Consider the following 19819-nt stretch of genomic DNA (forward strand, 5'->3'; position numbering starts at 1 on the left):
TCCGTGTGTTTGAATTTTATACAAAAATCAAAATGTCAGAGCGGAATAGTGTACATGTTGTGACGATAGTCGTTCAAGCACGGGGCACTCAGGCTTAGTTAGTTATGTTTACGAAAACAAACAAACAAACAAACAAACAAACGAACAAACAAACAAACAAACAAACAAACAAACAAAATAAATAAATAAATAAATAAACCCGCAATAAATAAATAAATACTGACAAGCATCAACAGGAGAGTCAGTACAAATCACTATCAAAAACAAGAATTACCATATGTTTTATTTATTTATTTATTTATTTATTTATTTATTTATTTATTTATTTATTTATTTTTGTTTGTTTATTTGTTTGTTTGTGTGTTTGTTTTCGTAATCATAACTAACCAAACCTGAGTGCCATGTGGTTCAAGATTACAGATAGGTTATGTGTACGCGATCCCAGAAACCAGTGATTTTATTATTTTCTGAAATACATATCTCGGGACACAAAATTTAAATGTCTGTAGGTTGGCCATTATTTTCCTCACAAGGGGCATAATAATGATTTCACACATTCGTAATATCGAGGTATGAGAATAAATTTCATCGTCACGTGGGAAATAATTTACCCTCATTATTTTAATACGACTGACGCTATGTTTGCCTACGGTCCCGTGTGTACATATTACATGTATTGAGCAATTCACTCAAGTGCATTCAACATGACGTCATCGTCTATATTTGACCTGCCCTGTGATACGACACACAGACAAGTCATTGCACCGAGCTCGTTGTACATACGGACGAAGGAGTAACCAGTTTAGTCCAGTGTGATAGGTTTTTTCGTATCAAATAAGTCAACCACGCCGCCTGTTTTGCCTTCAAAGTCAAACTACATCGTTTCAGGACTTACTTACGAGTAACTCACATCACTGTTTACATTTCATCAGTCTGTAAACTAAAAAATGATGGGTGAGAGTCAATCGAAGAATTTGCAACCAAAGAAAACCACAATCACAGACGATTACAAAATTTCACAAAACGTTTTAGGACTTGGAATTAATGGCAAGGTATTAGAATGTTACTCGAGGTCGACCGGACATAAATTTGCCCTAAAGGTAAGCCAAAATGTCTGTTTTTAATCGTTGAATCTTCCTTCGAGGGGTACGATGGCGAGATATTTAACAGTTGGAAACACGCCGGAAGTTACCGAATATATTTGGGCATGCACGTTGAGGGGGTACATGTATACCGTGTGGCGGTCCGAGGGTGGGGATTCCCTCAACAAGCAATAAGTTCTCACGAGATCAAATATGTCAATTTCATTATTGAAAGCGACATGGTCACATCACTCTTCATCCTCTTCCGATATCCTGGACAAACATACTATGCGTATGAACATACATACATGTATTGTAGACACCGTACCTCTACATTTAATTTGTACCTTTCCGAAGTCTTCTTTTTCTCTGTCGTTATGACATCAATAGTGACTATATTTGTGAAAAATTAACAACAGACACTTTACATTTAACTTTTGATTTTACAAAACAGCAATATCACTAGGGTATGGAATCAGTTATTTGTATTTATTACAATACTTACAGAAAATATGTCGGATACATCATGATCATGGGTACAATCACTTGATGTGTACATTCAGACATTCTTGATTCAAGAAAGGCACAGTTATTTGTAAATTACGTTTATTCAGGTTCCTACAATAAAATAGTTTGATAATGTTGTTTCTGTAGATTGTTGTTGGTGTAAACCTATTGTTAACTCATAATTGTGACCATCCTGGCCATTGCTAGTTGTACATGTGTAAGAGACACAACAGTATTAGTCATTTTGACCGATTTTACTATGAATTCATTGATAGTCATCAAAGTGTTACACCCATCAACAAACAATACACAAATACACAGAATGAAGACTATAAATATGGCGATATTGAGAGATTGTATAATATCACTTAAATGAATACTTCAAATTCAATGAAAATGACAGAATTTGATAGTTATTTTGAAATATTTTATAAATTATATTTTCATGGTATCATCATTGATAAAGTCAATAAATTTTGATTAATCAACCTTACTGTAATTTTATTAAAATAAAGGCAGCAAAATATGATCTCTAATTTTGTCTAATATTTTTACAATTATTTGTAGATTTGATGAAGTCCTTTTCTCCCATACTGTTACATGTATGTATACTTGTACATGTATACTGTATTGTATCATGTCAGTTCTGAAGTTTAATATCAACAGTGTGATATATTATATATATGTGTCTATATAAGCATATCATGTACTTGCACATTTATGAGTAATCCAAGTTCATTGACTTGGATACCATTCCAGCTATGTTTGTGTCACTTGTACATTTTGTACATTATCATTCACGACTGGAGATGAAAATGAAAGTTAAAGCTTAGCTGTCTGAAGGTATTTCCTCCTAGCTAGTATCTGTAGGTGATTGTATTTGTAAACTGTAGATACAGCTTTTTGCATAATTCAGACAAGTACACAATATGATTTTTATATGAATCTAAGTAGTGATTTCTTCAATTCTATGTATATCACTACTGATAAAAAAAAATCACAAAATATATTTTTATGCACTATTCATTTATATTAGTCTCAGTAGTCTGTAAGGTACATGTATCATGCCATGCCTATCAGCTGGGCAGAAGAGAGGGCTGATAAGGACTGAATAACACATCATACAGTCAGTTCTTGTACATACCTATTTATACTGAAATTTAACAGTTTTGTATTCACAGGGAATGTATGTGTGCAATCAAATTATATGCAAATCAAATGATATGCTCAGTAAAGGAGAGAGATGTTGTACTTGTAGTAATAATAATATACGAATTTCAGAACAAAGCAGAAATGATCTAAATAAAAAAGAGAGAATATCCATAGTGAATAAATTACACTGCTACTGTTTTAGGCTTGGAAATATTTGAACGCCATAGTTTTCTTGCTTTACATTCCATAGAGATGAATAGAGATAATCAGTCTAGGGTTCTGAAATGGGAGACATATACTCACTTTGTTAAAATGTATGTTGTTATTTAGGTCTGGCAGCTTCGTATGCCAACATGTTGTAGCTATGTTTATATTAGTTACATTGATACAAAATGAGTCATCATCATCATCAATACCAGTAGACTCAGGTTTTCCACAGACCAAAGGCTTTGACCTTGACAGCCAGGCTAATTAACTTGTGGTTAACATCTGTACCAAGTTATTTACAATATTTCATTCTTAGGAATAGCATCTTAAACTGGAAGAAATAATATTGATGATGTCACTTTGTGGGGAGTTGAATTGATTTATTACAACTTATACAAGTGAGAGCTCTCTCAGTATCCAAGTGTTTGTGATACCAGTAGTTCATATTTACAGTTTGTGTGTGGTCTATTTTATGGCAGTGCTTGAGGTTATCAAGTCTGGATATATGATTTTGATGTATGAATTCAAGAAATAGCAAACAATCATTTTATATCTTCTCAAATATCTACATATATATATGTATATCTTTTTATAGTGCCAAAGGAATTAACAAAAAAAATTATGGCTGATTCATGACACATAAATGTCATGGGTCCATTTTTTAAAAACCAAATATGATCATCCTAATGCCACTTATTCATTGCTTTGAACTACAACATAAGAAACTGCTGACCTGCGTCACAAAAAAATCACAAGCTAAAAATCCATTTGAAATGAGGTTATGATTCAATAATTTAATTGTGTAGTTGTCTGTTAGATGAAGAATTGCATAAATTACTATCAGTATGTGTGTGGTGGTTGAAAAGGGAAATGATACAAGGTATTTATAGAACATTACACCCTTTTGGCAGTAAAATATTGACAGCTGTCCTGTATTTCCTGTTATTGATATTTTGTTTTATCCAGAGGAGTATCAGAACAAATTATCCATGTACATATATGTATGTTGTATCATGCCCCCAAAAAAAACCACACACACCAAATTCTTCAACTGACTGCATCTGAATATTAATTTGTGCAATTTAATACCCCTTATTTATGTTCAACTTTCTATTATACATATTCACTTGCCTTGTAAAGTTTTCCTGTTCTCAGGAATACATATAATTTGTTGTGTAATCAACACTTTTAGCATCATATCTCTTTTGTCATGCAGTTGAGCTTCTAATTTGCCAACATCATGACAGATTGTCACTTCAGTTACCAGTCCCAGTAATAAATCGTCATAAGTATAGTTGATTTTGTTATTAAATGGCTGTTACAGTAGTTGATACATACACAAGTCACCTCATCCTACTTCAGCCATGGTGTGTCCCTACCCTACTCAATGGATTTGAGTTTAATACATGTATGGTCCAGTTGGTATTGTGTCATTGCCTGTCACAGAATCATTGCTTGTATTTTTGTAAGTTGTAGGACAATTCCAAGACCATTGGGTGGACTACCTAGGGTAGCCTGTCACAGAATCATTGCTTGTAAGTTGTAGGACAATTCTCAGACCATTTTCTAACAAGGTGGGTAGACTGCCTGGAGTAGATTGTCTCAGAATCATTGTTTGTATGTTGTAGGACAATTTATCTGTGAACACACTCCAATTCCCAGACCATTGTCTAACATTATAAGGTGGGTAGACTGCCTGGAGTAGATTGTCTCAGAATCATTGTTAGTAGGACAATTTACATGGTTCTTAGTCTGGATGCCCACATGGTATCGCCTCATCTCTAAAGGAGAGATCTTAAGATTCGATGAAGAATAGCACTAGTAGAACACATGGTTCTGTGAACTACTTCAAGATTTGAAAACCTATCACAGAAATATTCAACAAGCATCAACTTTGTCAATTTACAAGAAATGTAATATGCTACATTATATACATGTAGACACAAATATAAAATGTCAAAAGTTTAAAACGCTATTCTGGCAGTTTTCCAAACCATGTTATACTAGAATTTACAGTATCCTGTAAATACAAAAATGTACTGTGATGTAATGTATATACATGTACTGTCTAGTGTGATTAAGATCAAATGTCCTCGGACCAAAAAAAATTGAAAATAGCCCAAGTTCCCTCTGGTATTGATTGAAACTGTGGGAAAAATATTATATTAGATACTAGATACTACATATTAGATAAAGTGTGACATATTGATTGTTCTAAGTACAGCTGATTTTTACTCTCAAAAATGATATACATACATGTACTGTACACTAAGTTTAATACTAGACTACACACACTATAAAGTTTGACAGAATAGATCCATTTCTGTTTCCATAATTGATGTTATAATTAAAACCTTCACATGTATCCTGTTAAATGCTTCATTCTGTCATATATCAAATATTGAACTACTAGGCATTCACAATGCCATAAGTACAAGAATAATCTCCACACATAGACGTATACCTACATATTGATTTCTGACTTCTACACATTTATTGAAGTCATGACTTGGCAAGATTCACTGAGTAGGGTAAATCTAAATGGATAGCATTTACTATTTCCTGCATGTCTTGTGATGTCTGTGAACCCATTAGGTGTTATTGACAGCTTGCACTGAAAGGCAGAGATTGATGGTGAACAGTAAATAGATTGGAAAATTGCCATCTGATGTGTAGTGCTGTGGTAATAATGAACTAGGAGGAAGGAGGATATACATGCAGACAATAAACTGGTACATGTATCCTGGTACACTGTTAGATTATGTTAGTGGCCAGTCTGATACAGGTAGACAGGTACATGTATCCTGGTACACTGTTAGATTATGTTAGTGGCCAGTCTGATACGGGTAGACAGGTACATGTATCCTGGTACACTGTTAGAATGTATTAGTGGTCAGTCTGATACAGGTAGACAGGTACATGTATCCTGGTACACTGTTAGAATGTATTAGTGGCCAGTCTGATACAGGTAGACAGGTACATGTATCCTGGTACACTGTTAGAATATGTTAGTGGCCAGTCTGATACAGGTAGACAGGTACATGTATCCTGGTACACTGTTAGATTATGTTAGTGGCCAGTCCGATACAGGTAGACAGGTACATGTATCCTGGTACACTGTTAGAATGTATTAGTGGTCAGTCTGATACAGGTAGACAGGTACATGTATCCTGGTACACTGTTAGATTATGTTAGTGGCCAGTCTAATACAGGTAGATAGGTACATGTATCCATTCCTGGTACACTTAGAATATATGCTGGTACACTGATAGAATAGAGGTATTAGTGGTCAGTCTGATGTCGGCATTCAGATATTGGTCATGTCATGTCTGTAGTCTCAGTGACCTCATTTGATTACCCACTATATAGTGACAGGTGAAAATGCTTGTCACTGTTGTGGCAACTAAGGGTATACCACACAATGTCACACAAGCTCAATATAAAGCGAACTTCATTCATTTAGAGGGGGTCTGGCGTCAGTGCCATTGCTGAACTTCATTTTCACACTTCTAACCAAATTTCAACGGAAAACTTTCACTCCTTCAATGATAACAGCTTTCAAATTTACTACTGAGATGTTGATAAAGTTGATAAAAATTTATTTCTAAAGTGAGATATGGTGCTGGGTTTCTTGTACTATTTTAATGTGTTTACAATCATGTTTTTACAGTACATCGATCATAGTGGTGTGCCTGCTACATTTTTCATGATGGTTTACATAATATATAAATGTTTGATGTTGCACTTGTGAACATTCAATTAGGGGGAAGGGGGGAGGGGGGTTTTGACCTGAACAAATGATGTTCGTTTTTGAGCTTGTGCAACATTGTGCGATCGTCCCTAAGGGCAAGCATGTGTGGGTCTAGTTGAAACTGAGATTATTCATTTTGACAAGGCACAAGTAAGATGATTCTACCTCCATGATGTGATCAAGATCCATAGGACTAGTAAACAAATAGAACCATTGCAGTCATTTTAAACGTAAGTTGTTGCCAAGTGACTGTGTTCTTCTCTCTATGTATACATTAATGAAAACAATTCAGGGCCCACCAGTCGCAAGATATTGCAGTGAATGGTATAATATAATATGGATGTGTTTGTGATTTTCAGTTTTAGTATGATCATTCACTTCACGTTATTCTCATTGAGAGGTTACTGACTCATGTCAGGTTGAGGTCCTTCAAGTCATTCACTTCTTACGTATCATTTCAAATTTCATCTCCCTAATTGTCAACTCGTGAGGTATTACCATTTAAAGAAGTCATGTACAGTGAAGTCATTCACTTTTATGGCCAAAACATTACGGTACTATGCACAGCTTTAGCTTTCTGAAAGACTGCAATTCTTTCATATTCTTGGATCTGAAAATTGACACTTAGAATTAAATTAACCAATGCTATGACTGTACATGTAGAATTAGGTAGGACTCAGGAGACATGTTCCTGAGATTTATTGAGATTACAGGTTCATCATACAATATTCAATCTGTTCACACTTAATGTTGAGAATGTTAAAACCAATGGCTACACTTCCTCTTAATACTTATTGTGCTTGGTAGATAAGTCATGTTTTCAAGATGTCTATTTATATCCTAAATTTCAACCAATCAGAGATTTGGCCCATTGACTTAAAGTATTCCTTTTAAAAAATCAAGTGATTCGAAATAATGAAATAAATACGATGCTTTATATCCATACAATGTACAACTTGTGAATCAATGGCAGGTTACTTTAGGTGTTGGGCACAATCCAATCTCTCTTTGAACACTTACAACGTAATGCTATTTCTATCATCTCTTGCGAGTAGAATGTACTACACTTCCAATACAAACTTCTGCATGTAGTCCTAGGGATTTTATTAGACTGTATTTAATGCATTCACATCTATGTACATGTTAAAGCATCAAATCAATCACTTCATTCCCTCTACAAGATATACTCATCTTCCCTTTGTAGGAGACTAGGAGATTACTGCATGCGTCTGCCGTCATGCATTACCCTGGATTAGTAAATTCATACAAAGTGCTTAGTACAAAATCAGACTTGTGATAACAATTCCTGCTTGATTCTTATATATAACAACATCTCCCTGGTTGGATTTCTAGGTCATATGACAATATCTCACAGGGGGGAATGAACTGGACAGGGCAGATAATTGTCACAAAGTACATCTGATATGTCCATTTCATGGGTGTAGAAGGTCACAGACTGACTCATTGGTAATCTAGACCTGCTCAGGTGGTACAAAAGACTGGCTGGTTTGGATGTTAAAACCCTGGAGAAACAATTTGATATTCTCATCAATTAGTTTTACCATTACTCCCTAGCAGAACAGTTCAAGTTCATTTACATTGCATTTCCATCAAAGAAATACTCTGTCATCAGGCATGTACTATGTAGTCCAGTTTCCTATACACAGTATGATCACTGGAGAGGATAGTGATCATGGACAACATTGGCCATGTTAATTGCTGTGAATCATATATCTGCCATGGTTGCATCAGAACCCATTATTTTCTATATATCAGGTTTCGCTGGCATTTTTAAAACCTGTAAAAATATGTGTATGGAGAAAAGATTTAGAAGTCTGCATGTGGTCATTCTAGGACAATATAACCTATACAAAGATGATCAAAAGACCAGCATCTTACATACATGTATTTTGTTTGCCTCAAAATTATGTTATTGTGGCAGGACATATTACAGTGTTTGCTGAAAATATGATTCCTCCTGGTAGAGAGAGAATACATGTGTATAAGTTAAACACATATAAATGTAATAAACTGGTATACCATCTTCAGACACTGTACAGTATGTTAGAATCCATGACCTTTTAAACTCACTTTACTAAAAATAGCCTTAGAAATGATATATTATAACTACCATAACTTAAGCTACATAACCTAGTTACATGTCTTTATCAAATCTAGTTATGAGTCATACCAAGTGTTGATGATTTCTCTCTTTGTAAACATCATATGTTAAGAATCTTCAAGATATTATAAGGACATTGACCTAAATTCAAATGTCAGTGTGCATTATTTCAACAGTCCTGCACAAAAGATAACACCCAGCATGAATTCACACACATTTGTTGTTGTATATTTTGATGTAAAATTTTGATGTAAAATGAAATATACAAATGTAGATGATTTGATATGTTCACAATATATAAGACATGATGGGCTTGTGGCACTGTAGTACGTGTATACACGCATGTCTTCCTATGATATAATTGTGCCCACCAAGAACATATTGAACATCATTAAAGTGGCCATATGGATGAGGATTGGGTATTTATTTTGGATTTTTAATTTATAAAAGAATTTTATCGTGGCTTCCTACTTGCAAAGTCAATGTCAAACAACATTGACAAAGTTTGTGTGTGTAACTCAATACATTGTAAAAAACTAAAAATGCATAAAATGTTTGTTATTGTACATTGTTATTGTACATACAGTAACAAACATTTCACACATTTGTTTAATCTTTTGCCATTTATTGAGTTGCAAACAAGGACGTGGCATATGTTGTTTCACATTGATTTTGATTTTTTCAAGTAGAAAGCCAGGATAAAGTTGTTTTATAAATTACAAATCCAAAATAAATATCAAATCCTCATCCTTATGGCCACTTTAAAGGCCCACGATTCAATCCTATAGTGCTAGTTCAGTAGGACCGTGCATAAGGATTAGATAGCATCATCATTCTTAATTCTATCACAAGCTTTACAGTAATCCTAGTCCAACACTGGCCTTGAAATGAGAATGGTGTGAAATCCAAACAATAATTATTTATAGTGCTGGAGTTGGTTATGATTCATGTACATGTATGTAGCATTTTTACAGGGAAGTGTAATATAAACACTTTGATTTAATGAACAGGCAATAGTACCAGCTGAAACTTTGTTTATTTGCCTTGAAGGTCATTTCAACATGTCTACTGGATTACATATACATGTATATGATGGTTGGATAGACAGAGTAATGTATTTAGCTGTCGTGTGATAAATCTGTGTTATTTTTCATTGACATAGTATGACCCCATGCATGACTTAATTTCATAAATTAGTTTCAAGGCTATACATGTTGATGTGTGTTGTCAACAACATGCAATACAACTTTCATGCATCATGATTCCATATGTATGGCCATATCATATCCTTGACATAGTTTCACAAATAAATACTTTTAATACACAGAACATTACATATTTTGATTGTATGCATGCAATAGGGATATACATTTATGGTTATGGTGATATCGAGGAATTGAATCATTGAATGTCACATGAATTGTCTGAAACTGAGTACAGACAACACTTCAACTCACAGAACAAATTGAATAATGGAATTTAATAACTACATCATCGCAAACCATGACCGTTATACAGCACCGTTCTTAACGAGTCGGTGTTATTTTGAAGTGTAGTAGTAGAAATAATAAGTCTGGTTTGCAAGAATGAACTACATGCACAAAACATGTTCATGTACTGTAGTCTGTAACTACTACTCATAGTATAATTGTTGTGCTTGAAGGCATACATGTAGCACTGATGACCATTTCAAGATATGTGGTCAGAATACAGAACAAGAACAAAGGTGTTTTCCTTCCTGATTGTGGAGGAGGTACTGTATTAATAGTTTAGAAACTAAAATTAAATTGTGTAGAGTTGGAGAACTACTCTCACACTTTACTATTGACCAAATTTCAAATGATGTGAAAACAAGTATTTTTGGTTGTTTTTTTCAGTCAAGAGAGTACCTAGAAATGAGAAGCGGTCTCTGTGACATATTCAGGATTGGTTTCAGCACATACATTTCATCACTACTATTCATGGCACAAAAGAATTAAAATAGATAGCCACTGTGAATATAATATAATCTTTATTGACTTCTCCAACACATCCCTCAGTAGCCATATTGAGTTCAGTTTCAGTTTCCTGAATGAGTTTTGGAACTTTTGTGTTTTTGTGTAGGTATTAAGAGATAACCCCAAAGCAAGAAGAGAATTAGATTTACACTGGAAAGCATCAGGGTGTCTTCATATTGTCAATATCATAGATGTATATGAAAATGTTTACCATGGAAGTCGTTGTCTCTTAGTTGTTATGGAATGGTAAGTATAATCTACATGTACCACGGCTCTTTCTTGACACGTTAGCCCTGTCCCCCATATGGAATAATGAAATCAGTTTGAAATCAAAATGAAATTAGTCCCTGCCTGATTCTAAGTAAAGCAGTTCAAAACCGGTTTATCAATTCAAAACATTGCTCAGTTTTCTTATGGGGACACAAGATGATTTTGAACCAATTTTGAACCAATTCAACTGAATCGATGCAGGGATAATAATTCTCAAAGAAAGTTTGTTCTGAAATGTTTTGTATAATTTATTTTGTATAATATATTGAAATAAAGTGGTTCTAATCAATACAGAAAATAGTCCAAAATGAACTTTGCTTCAGATTGAAATTAGTCTAGTTCGTATATATGGTATCCTTACGATAATACACCTCCACTGACAGGTTTAGTTAGAAACCACGTTGGCATCCAGACTAGGTTGAAATATGATCACTGATGTCTTGATAGATACTAGTAGTAAACGTGAATAGGAATTTGTAAAAGTTCTACATTGTCAATGTGTACACATCCTTACACATTAATTTATTACCCATAGCCCACATTTCTCAAATTTTTTCTGAAGTACTTAATACACTCATTACTGTTGTATACAGGATATACATAAATAGTTGAATTAGAACTATGGCGAAAATTGGCTGAAAGGTGATACATGCTGGCTATTACATGTTAATCTAATGACAAGTGACAGTTTATGGTGGCATTAACCATGCATGTAATAAGTTAATGGAAGTTTGTAAAGTTATTCACTAGACCTAATGAAATGCTTGTTACTGTGACTCCAATTGAAATGTTAGACTATAAAAGTCAACTTTGAGTAATCATCACATGGTATTATCTATTAATGTGTTGATGTTTTTATTTTGCATTGACAGTATGGAAGGAGGTGAACTTTTCTCCAGGATACAAGAAAGAGCAGATTCAGCATTCACAGAAAGAGGTATGTGTAATGTACACTGTAGTATGTCTTCATTGGGGGATAGTGTAGTAGTTTCAAAATATTTGTACATTTGTATTGCAAAAAGTATATTGTTGTCTGTTTTGTGTTTTAGAAAAAAAAACTATAGAATAGTATAGACGGCAATAAAATATCCTTTTAAGAGGCATGCATAAGTAAAATCATAAAGGTAGCGGTAGAGTTGTAGGATGTGTTATCACATTATAATATATATCAACACCAACTGTATTGCTGAATAATGGAATTAATTTACTTCCTTTAATATGTTAATCAAGTCAGTAGAACATAGTGTAGTTCATTTCTGTTAGTGGTAGAACAAACTCGTAAAACAATTTTGATGAAACCTGTGATTCTAAACATGTGGAACATCACTCTAAGTATTAAACAGATAATGTAAATTCAGTTATCAGGAATTGAGAATACACCTATGCAATAACTTTTTTGTTTCCCATGCATAGTTCATATGAGAAGCAAGACAGGTAATGACATGTATTCTTAAAACTAAACATATTCTATGTTATTTCCATTTCAGAGGCAGCACAGATAGTTGCAGATATTGGAAAAGCTATTTTATTCCTTCACAGCAAAGATATAGCACATAGGGACATTAAACCAGAAAACTTACTGTATACTGATACATCACCTAATGCTATTTTGAAGCTAACAGACTTTGGGTTTGCCAAGATAACTACAAATACTATGTTACAGACACCATGTTATACTCCTTATTATGTAGGTAAGTTCATTGCAAAGATACATATTCCATGCTATACACCTTATTACATATGTGGGTGAATTCATTTCAGAATTGATGCCTCATACATTTCATGATAATATACAGATTCCATACTTTACACCATATTATGTAGGTAAGTTCATTTCGAAATTGATACCTTGTACATTTCATGATAATATACAAATTCCATACTTTACACCATATTATGTAGGTAAGTTCATTTCGAAATTGATACCTTGTACATTTCATGATAATATACAGTCTCCATGCTTTACACCATATTATGTAGGTAAGTTCATTTCGAAATTGATACCTTGTACATTTCATGATAATATACAGATTCCATACTTTACACCATATTATGTAGGTAAGTTCATTTCCAAACTACTGCATACACTTTACTATCTGCAAACAATTGTAGTCATTTTGTATAACATATGTACAAATATGACGATAAAGGAAATTATCTAGCTGTCATAATCTGTTACTGACTTCACATGAATTAAGAGTAGAAAGAGTGCAAAAAATGAAATTTTCATATAAAGTGTAGATACACCCTGTGTAGTCTATAAAAATAGAACTTATTAGGTTTTTAGTTTGATGATCATTATAACTATTAATTAAGTGATGTGTCATTTTGAAAATAATGTCATTTTTCAATATCCAATACGATATCATGTTAGCCAAAGAGGGTACCCTAAATTGTTACTCCTGATAATAATCACCTATGTTTTAGATTTAATGTTTCAAGATATTTATTAAAATCATTACAGTTGTTACAATGGGCCTCCCTATTTATTGAAAATTCACAGTTTTTATCAAATTTCAGACATTGCCAGGACTTAAAGCAGCTGAATAATCATGTTAAAGAAATGTTGTATTGATCTGATGTACCGTTTGATTACAATATGTAGTACAATAAGAAATATTTCAATGACAGGATAGGCAATTAATATTTTAATTCCCTGTCATGCAATTCCAGGTTTCATGATATTAATATTTATTTGACAGAATATTTGCTAAGGCAATTTATTCATCTTTCTTGCAGACATGTATACAAACAGACTTGGCTGCATGAATCATTCATTTCATCAACTTGTATATTAATGATGTGATGTAAATGACAGATTTGTATAATGTCTGATGATGTGACAAAGAGATTATAATTAATTTATTATGTAACATTAATGACAGATTTTAATTATCTAATAATGGGAATTTGAAACCATCCCTTTACTAAATTAATTCAACCAATAATGCATATTTAATTAGATTATTTGATTAACATTTGGATTATAAAGTTATCAATACAGTACTTAGTATTAGAGGTCAACTGAATAGAATTGAACATTTCACCCAAACTTATCCATGAACATCTCTCCTATTGGACTCTAACCTATACACAGGTCATTTTAGTATGTCAAGATGCTGCAATGTTACAAATTAGTAAACTTTGACACGTGAGGTGACATTTTGCAGTATCGTAGATTCTTGTGAGTATTTTCTATGATAAATTTATCACACCTTTGAAATGATATTTGGTTGAAATATGCTTATATTTCTGAAATGTTGTTTTTTTTGCTCTGCAGCTCCTGAAGTGTTAGGGCCTGAGAAATATGATAAATCATGTGATATGTGGTCTCTAGGAGTTATTACATATATTCTGTAAGTGTTATGGCACTGTTTGTCATCTTCTTGTCTATTGTGTGTGTGTAAGAGTATGTGATTCATTCATTTATCTGTATATCATTGAATAAGACAGCTGTACAGAGAAGGTTGTCAATTTGCTGTTGTGTGAATCATGGCAGTCAATGTACTGGAAGACATCACCTAAATTGACTTCATTAGCAGCTGAGCGCTAAATACTAGGAAGTCATAAGTAGGAAGTAGATATCAGTCATTATTTAGCAATTTTACTGTGCAGTCATTCACTCTTTGTTTTCAGTTCTGTTAAGAATGTAAATTGTATGAACCATTACCGTAATAATTCACTTATTCTGAGTGCTCACTTCAGAAGATGCCATTCCCATATTTCTTTGTAAACAACAGGGTTAATCTACAGTTATGGCAAGATTATATTCAGTCAAAATTTTAGAACTATAGACGACTGTAGAATAGACAAGTTTATATATTATTACAAGGGTTAGGTTTTAGAGTTTGACTTCTATACAAAACCTGAGTTGTATTGTCTACAATGAATGGACAACGGTTTTACACATGACCAAATTTTAATAATCAATAATTTGGAAAGTAGATTTTGCTGAAATACATCTGATGTGTTCACTTTCCATGTGTTCATCTAATAAAGATACTTATTGTGTCAACAACTGCTAAATTGTTCACTTCTTTATTAAATAAGATTGAAATATTTATACTTTTCTTTTGCCAGATTGTGTGGTTTCCCACCATTTTATAGCAATCATGGAATGGCAATTTCACCAGGAATGAAGAAGAGGATAAGGAATGGTCAATATGAATTCCCAGACCCAGAATGGAGCAATGTTTCGGAAGAAGCCAAGAACCTGATCAGACAACTGCTGAAGACTGATCCTAATGAAAGAATGACAATTACCGAGTTTATGGAATATTCATGGGTTAAAGTAAGTTGTAATGATGTGATAGGGGTATGATAAGAAAAACAGTCAGCTACAAAATGGCGAAATAGCTCAACTTGATACAAGTATTGGTACAGTAGAAAGACAGTGGACTTGTGTCATTGAAGCAAGCATTATCGTACATGCATAGTTGACATTTCCAATAGACCTTGCTTGTAAACAGTGCCCTCTAGTGCTAGAAGTGTGAATGTAGATTGTTATAACGTTCATGTCGATTTCTAAATTGGTGCCCCCTAGTGACAGAATGTGTGAATATGGCATTTTAGTGATTCAGCCCATAAGTAGCGCCATCTAGAGGTGAAATGTAGAAAGGTTGCGGTACAAAAGAGCTCTCCAGTGAATAGTGTTTGACGTTTACCTGCTACTTTAAAAAGTAAACTAATTCATGATTAGGATTTATTAAAAAGTGAAATCATAGAGATCATGCAATATTGATTTGTGTCTGTGTGATTTATCATTGCACAGAGAGCATCTGAAGTGCCACAGACACCATTGATGTCAGCTATTGTTTTGAAAGAGGAAGAAGATCAGTGGTTAGATGTACAGGTAAGTTTTACAAAGTATTCTACTACAGTACACCCAAGTGTAAATGTTAAGAAATGTAAATGCAGAAAAGTAATGTCACTTGAATATAATCTTTTTTAGACCCTAATGTTTGAATGCGATGGTCTTGACTTGCTACTACATGTATATCTTATCAGTGGATGAATCTCCTGTTCTAAACCAAATTTTTATAGTTCTTCAAGACAGCTGTTTTTCACTCCTCATTTCTTATCATAATCTGTCATTGGCCTTTAAATTTGGACACTACCAGTTGAAGAAAAGCAATAAATTTGCAATGCTGATAACATCTATACATGACTTTGCTTCAATTCATATGTGGGTTGTTGCACTTGTGCATGTATAATACATATTTTACTTTCAAATGAATTGTTCTGTTTTTGACTTCTGATAATACTCAGCTTGTGGTTCTGATTTATTCCAGGATGAAATGACAAATGCATTAGCAACAATGAGAGTAGATTACGACCAGATACGGATCAAAGATGTCAAGGAATCCAGCAATCCGCTTCTCAACAAGAGGCGTAACAAGGCAACAGTTAATCAGTAGATGGAGAAAGCTGTCAACTCATACCAATGTCTTGCAACCACTTTACAGCACTGGTGTTATGACAACAAAAATAACATTGTAAACCTAGCAAGTTTAGGAGAGAGTTGACATTTCATTCTGCAACTCTTGGCTTAGCCTAAAAATGTTATTTGTACTCCAAGTTATGGAATCAAACCATATTTTTGATGTGAAACGTTACAGGAAATGAAGATATTGGAAGTACACTTTATTTGTTGTGCCAATAAGTTATTATTTGACATGGAAAAAAGTGTACATGAATGAGGTTGAACAAAATAATTTCAAAAGTATTTAGAAATTGTATGTGATGTTATGTTGCTCTATTAAGAGGAACAGCTAATCACTAATTCACAATACCTTTGTTAATGATAATCGTGGAAAATTAACAATAATACAATGCCATGAAAATGGTAGATTGTCATCTGAAAATACCGTTCTACTGAGTGTAGAGTATACATGTAGATTGTAAGTTGTACCATTTCAGTAATTTTACCAGCCATGGTGGGGCTGAAATGTAACATGATTCATACTCAATATTTTATCACTGGAAGGGTGTGTACATCGCATCACATCACATGACATCAAACAACACTTTAGAACTCAGGTATGAAAGGTCCTATAAAGAGATTAAATATGCCATATTTCTGTTATCTGCTTTGTTGCCATTTTTGAGTGAAGTGTCATGCAAGGGTGCCTCAGATCGGAGAGAATGAATTAAAATGTTCTTCATTGATGCCAATTGCATGGCAGTGCAAGATGCTGTCAAAAACTTTGAGTTCCTACAAATTATTCCATCAAAAATGTAAAATGAACTCTTTTGAAGTAGGGTTTATGACAATTATGTTTGCCTTGAAATACTGGGGGGAAATGGCTTTCAAAGCACATTGCTACAGTACTGCACAATTCACATCTGATCAAAACTCTGCTGCTGATCAGTACCCCTAGTGGCCAAACTGTAAATTCTTTTGTCTTTTTTTTGATAACTGAAGTATGGCATATTGGGGTAATGTAACTGTTTGCTACTTTTTTTTTTCATTTCACATTAGAATATATGTATAATAAATATATGTTTTCTTTTTATTTGACATTAACTAATGACAGTTTTTTTTAGTCAAACTACCATTGTATTGATTCAGATTTGTTTTTCTTCACTCATTTTTGCATGAATTAGACACTGACAGCCAATAATTTCATTGGAAAAAACATTAATATTGTAAATAAGTACTGTTTGCCAGTAAGTCAGTTTAGCATGACTATTATGTTAAGCGTTTGTTATTGAGATGAATTTTGTTTGTAATGTGTGGATCAAAAACATATGATGAGTAGATGTAAATTCCTTAATGGGTACAGTTCGGTATGATTGTGAATTCATTATCCAGAACAACTTGAATGTGAATTTGGTAATATGAACAGTAAATGTGAATTTCGTAATATGAACAGTAAATGTGAATTTAGTAATCAGAGAAAATTCAATGTGATTGGATAATCAGAACAAATCCAATGTGAATAATCAGATAATCGGAATAAATTCAATGTGAATTCCATAACCAAGACAAATGTTTATAAGTTTGTAAGAACTTTTTTTTTTTTTAAGTAAATCCTTGAATTATATAGTCAGATCAAAGTTGACCACATAGTAGGATTTTAAAAAGCTTGTGTGTGTAGTGAAAATAAATTCGTCACTCATTTATTAGGCATGTAGCAATTTGTGAAATAGAGGCTTATTTCAATGGGATGGGGGGGGGGGGGTGGGGGGTTATAGATGTGAAAATACTGATAGGTTAAAACAAGGTAAAAGGTAAATCTCACATTGTACAAGATGTAATGTTTTTGTAGAAGAACAGTGATACCAATCACTAGTAATCTAATTTCCAAGAAATTCTTTGAAAATATGTAGAACGTACCAGTTTTCTTGAAGATATGTAAGTGTATAACATACCAGTTTTCAAGGAGACATGTATAAGATATCAACTGTTATGGAGACATATAGAAAATACCATAGTTGTCATGGAAACATGTTGAACATACCAGTTTTGACATGTAAAACATACCAGCTCTATGGAGACACATAAAACATACCAGGTCTATGGACAGGTAGAACATACAGTTGTCACGGAGACATGTAGAACATACCAGCTCTATTGAGACATGTAGAACATAGTTGTCATGGAGACATGTACAACATACCAGCTCTATGAAGATATGTAGAACATACCTGCTCTATGGAGATTAAGATACCTATTGTCATGGATTATATTTCAATGATAGTTGATCACAAATTCTTATTTCACTAATATAAAAAAGATGTGCCTGTACCAAATGTCATTGTATGATGACAGTAACACATAAATGTATTTATTTCAATTCCACCTCAAAGTATGTGAACAGTTATTCAATTTTTTTCAACTCTATGACATTCTCATAAATGCAAGTATTTGCCTTGGAGTGGGTTTGTTTTAGCCAGACAGTAAATGGGACAGTACTATGTTACTCTTGGTGACTTAGATGTGTGTGTCAGTGGTGATAGTTGGATTGAAAGTAGAATGGATTGTGATGTACTTACTAGTATATTCCATGCAGGCATGCTGTTTGTCCTATTTATTTGTATCACCTGTAAAGATTACTTCACCAACCCACACAACAGTAGATGAAATGAAAAATGCATTACCTTGTGTGTAGTTGTCACCACCATGTAAATCTAACATTCTGTAGAAGCACAAATAGCAGATCTGTAGGTTTTGTATAAATGCTAATGATCAATGTTTTTGAGGAGTGGGGTGGGGGTGGGGGTTATGAAAGGAGAATGGAAAGGAATATAAATACTTAAAAAAGCAAAGCATGTATAATTGCTTTAGTGCAGGAGGTAGTCATATTTGTAAGTTTTTTACCACTTTTGCACAAGATATAACTATTATACTAAACGTATTTGTTTCATTTTCAGAGTTTTATTGAATATTTGTATTTTAGTCATGTATTTTACAGTAATACATTTGTTGCATGTTTTTTTTTTTGTTTATTTTCAATAGGTGTACTCTTTCAATTGCAGTGCTAGAACAAGTCACTAACTGGTCAGATATGTTACTTTGTACCTGGCAATATGAGATCTGCATGTGTAGGGGATCGATACCTATGTAGTTCCAAGAAACACAGATGTAATTGCAGTTAGATTGCAAGATTAGTGTGTTTTATAATTTTATTAAAGTGAATAAAAAGCACCATAGTTTTTCCACGACTGCAAAGTAACAAAGGGATGTTGAAAACATACGCAAGTTTTAGTGTATGGTATCTGTTTTACA

General features: G+C 33.4%; 1 protein-coding gene across 1 annotated transcript; it reads left to right on the forward strand.

Moving 5' to 3' along the window:
- Positions 1 to 755: 755 nt before the first annotated feature.
- LOC144452610 (MAP kinase-activated protein kinase 3-like) lies at positions 756 to 18110 on the forward strand. Its single transcript, XM_078143770.1, has 8 exons — positions 756 to 1100; positions 10925 to 11064; positions 11961 to 12025; positions 12576 to 12779; positions 14369 to 14444; positions 15169 to 15379; positions 15860 to 15940; positions 16380 to 18110. The coding sequence occupies exons 1-8, from the start codon at positions 948 to 950 to the stop codon at positions 16503 to 16505; spliced, it is 1056 nt and encodes a 351-aa protein (XP_077999896.1). The 5' UTR covers positions 756 to 947; the 3' UTR covers positions 16506 to 18110.
- The last annotated feature ends 1709 nt before the right edge of the window (positions 18111 to 19819 follow it).

The sequence above is a fragment of the Glandiceps talaboti genome, chromosome 1 (assembly GCF_964340395.1).
Source record: "Glandiceps talaboti chromosome 1, keGlaTala1.1, whole genome shotgun sequence".
In the NCBI taxonomy this organism is placed as follows: domain Eukaryota; kingdom Metazoa; phylum Hemichordata; class Enteropneusta; family Spengelidae; genus Glandiceps; species Glandiceps talaboti.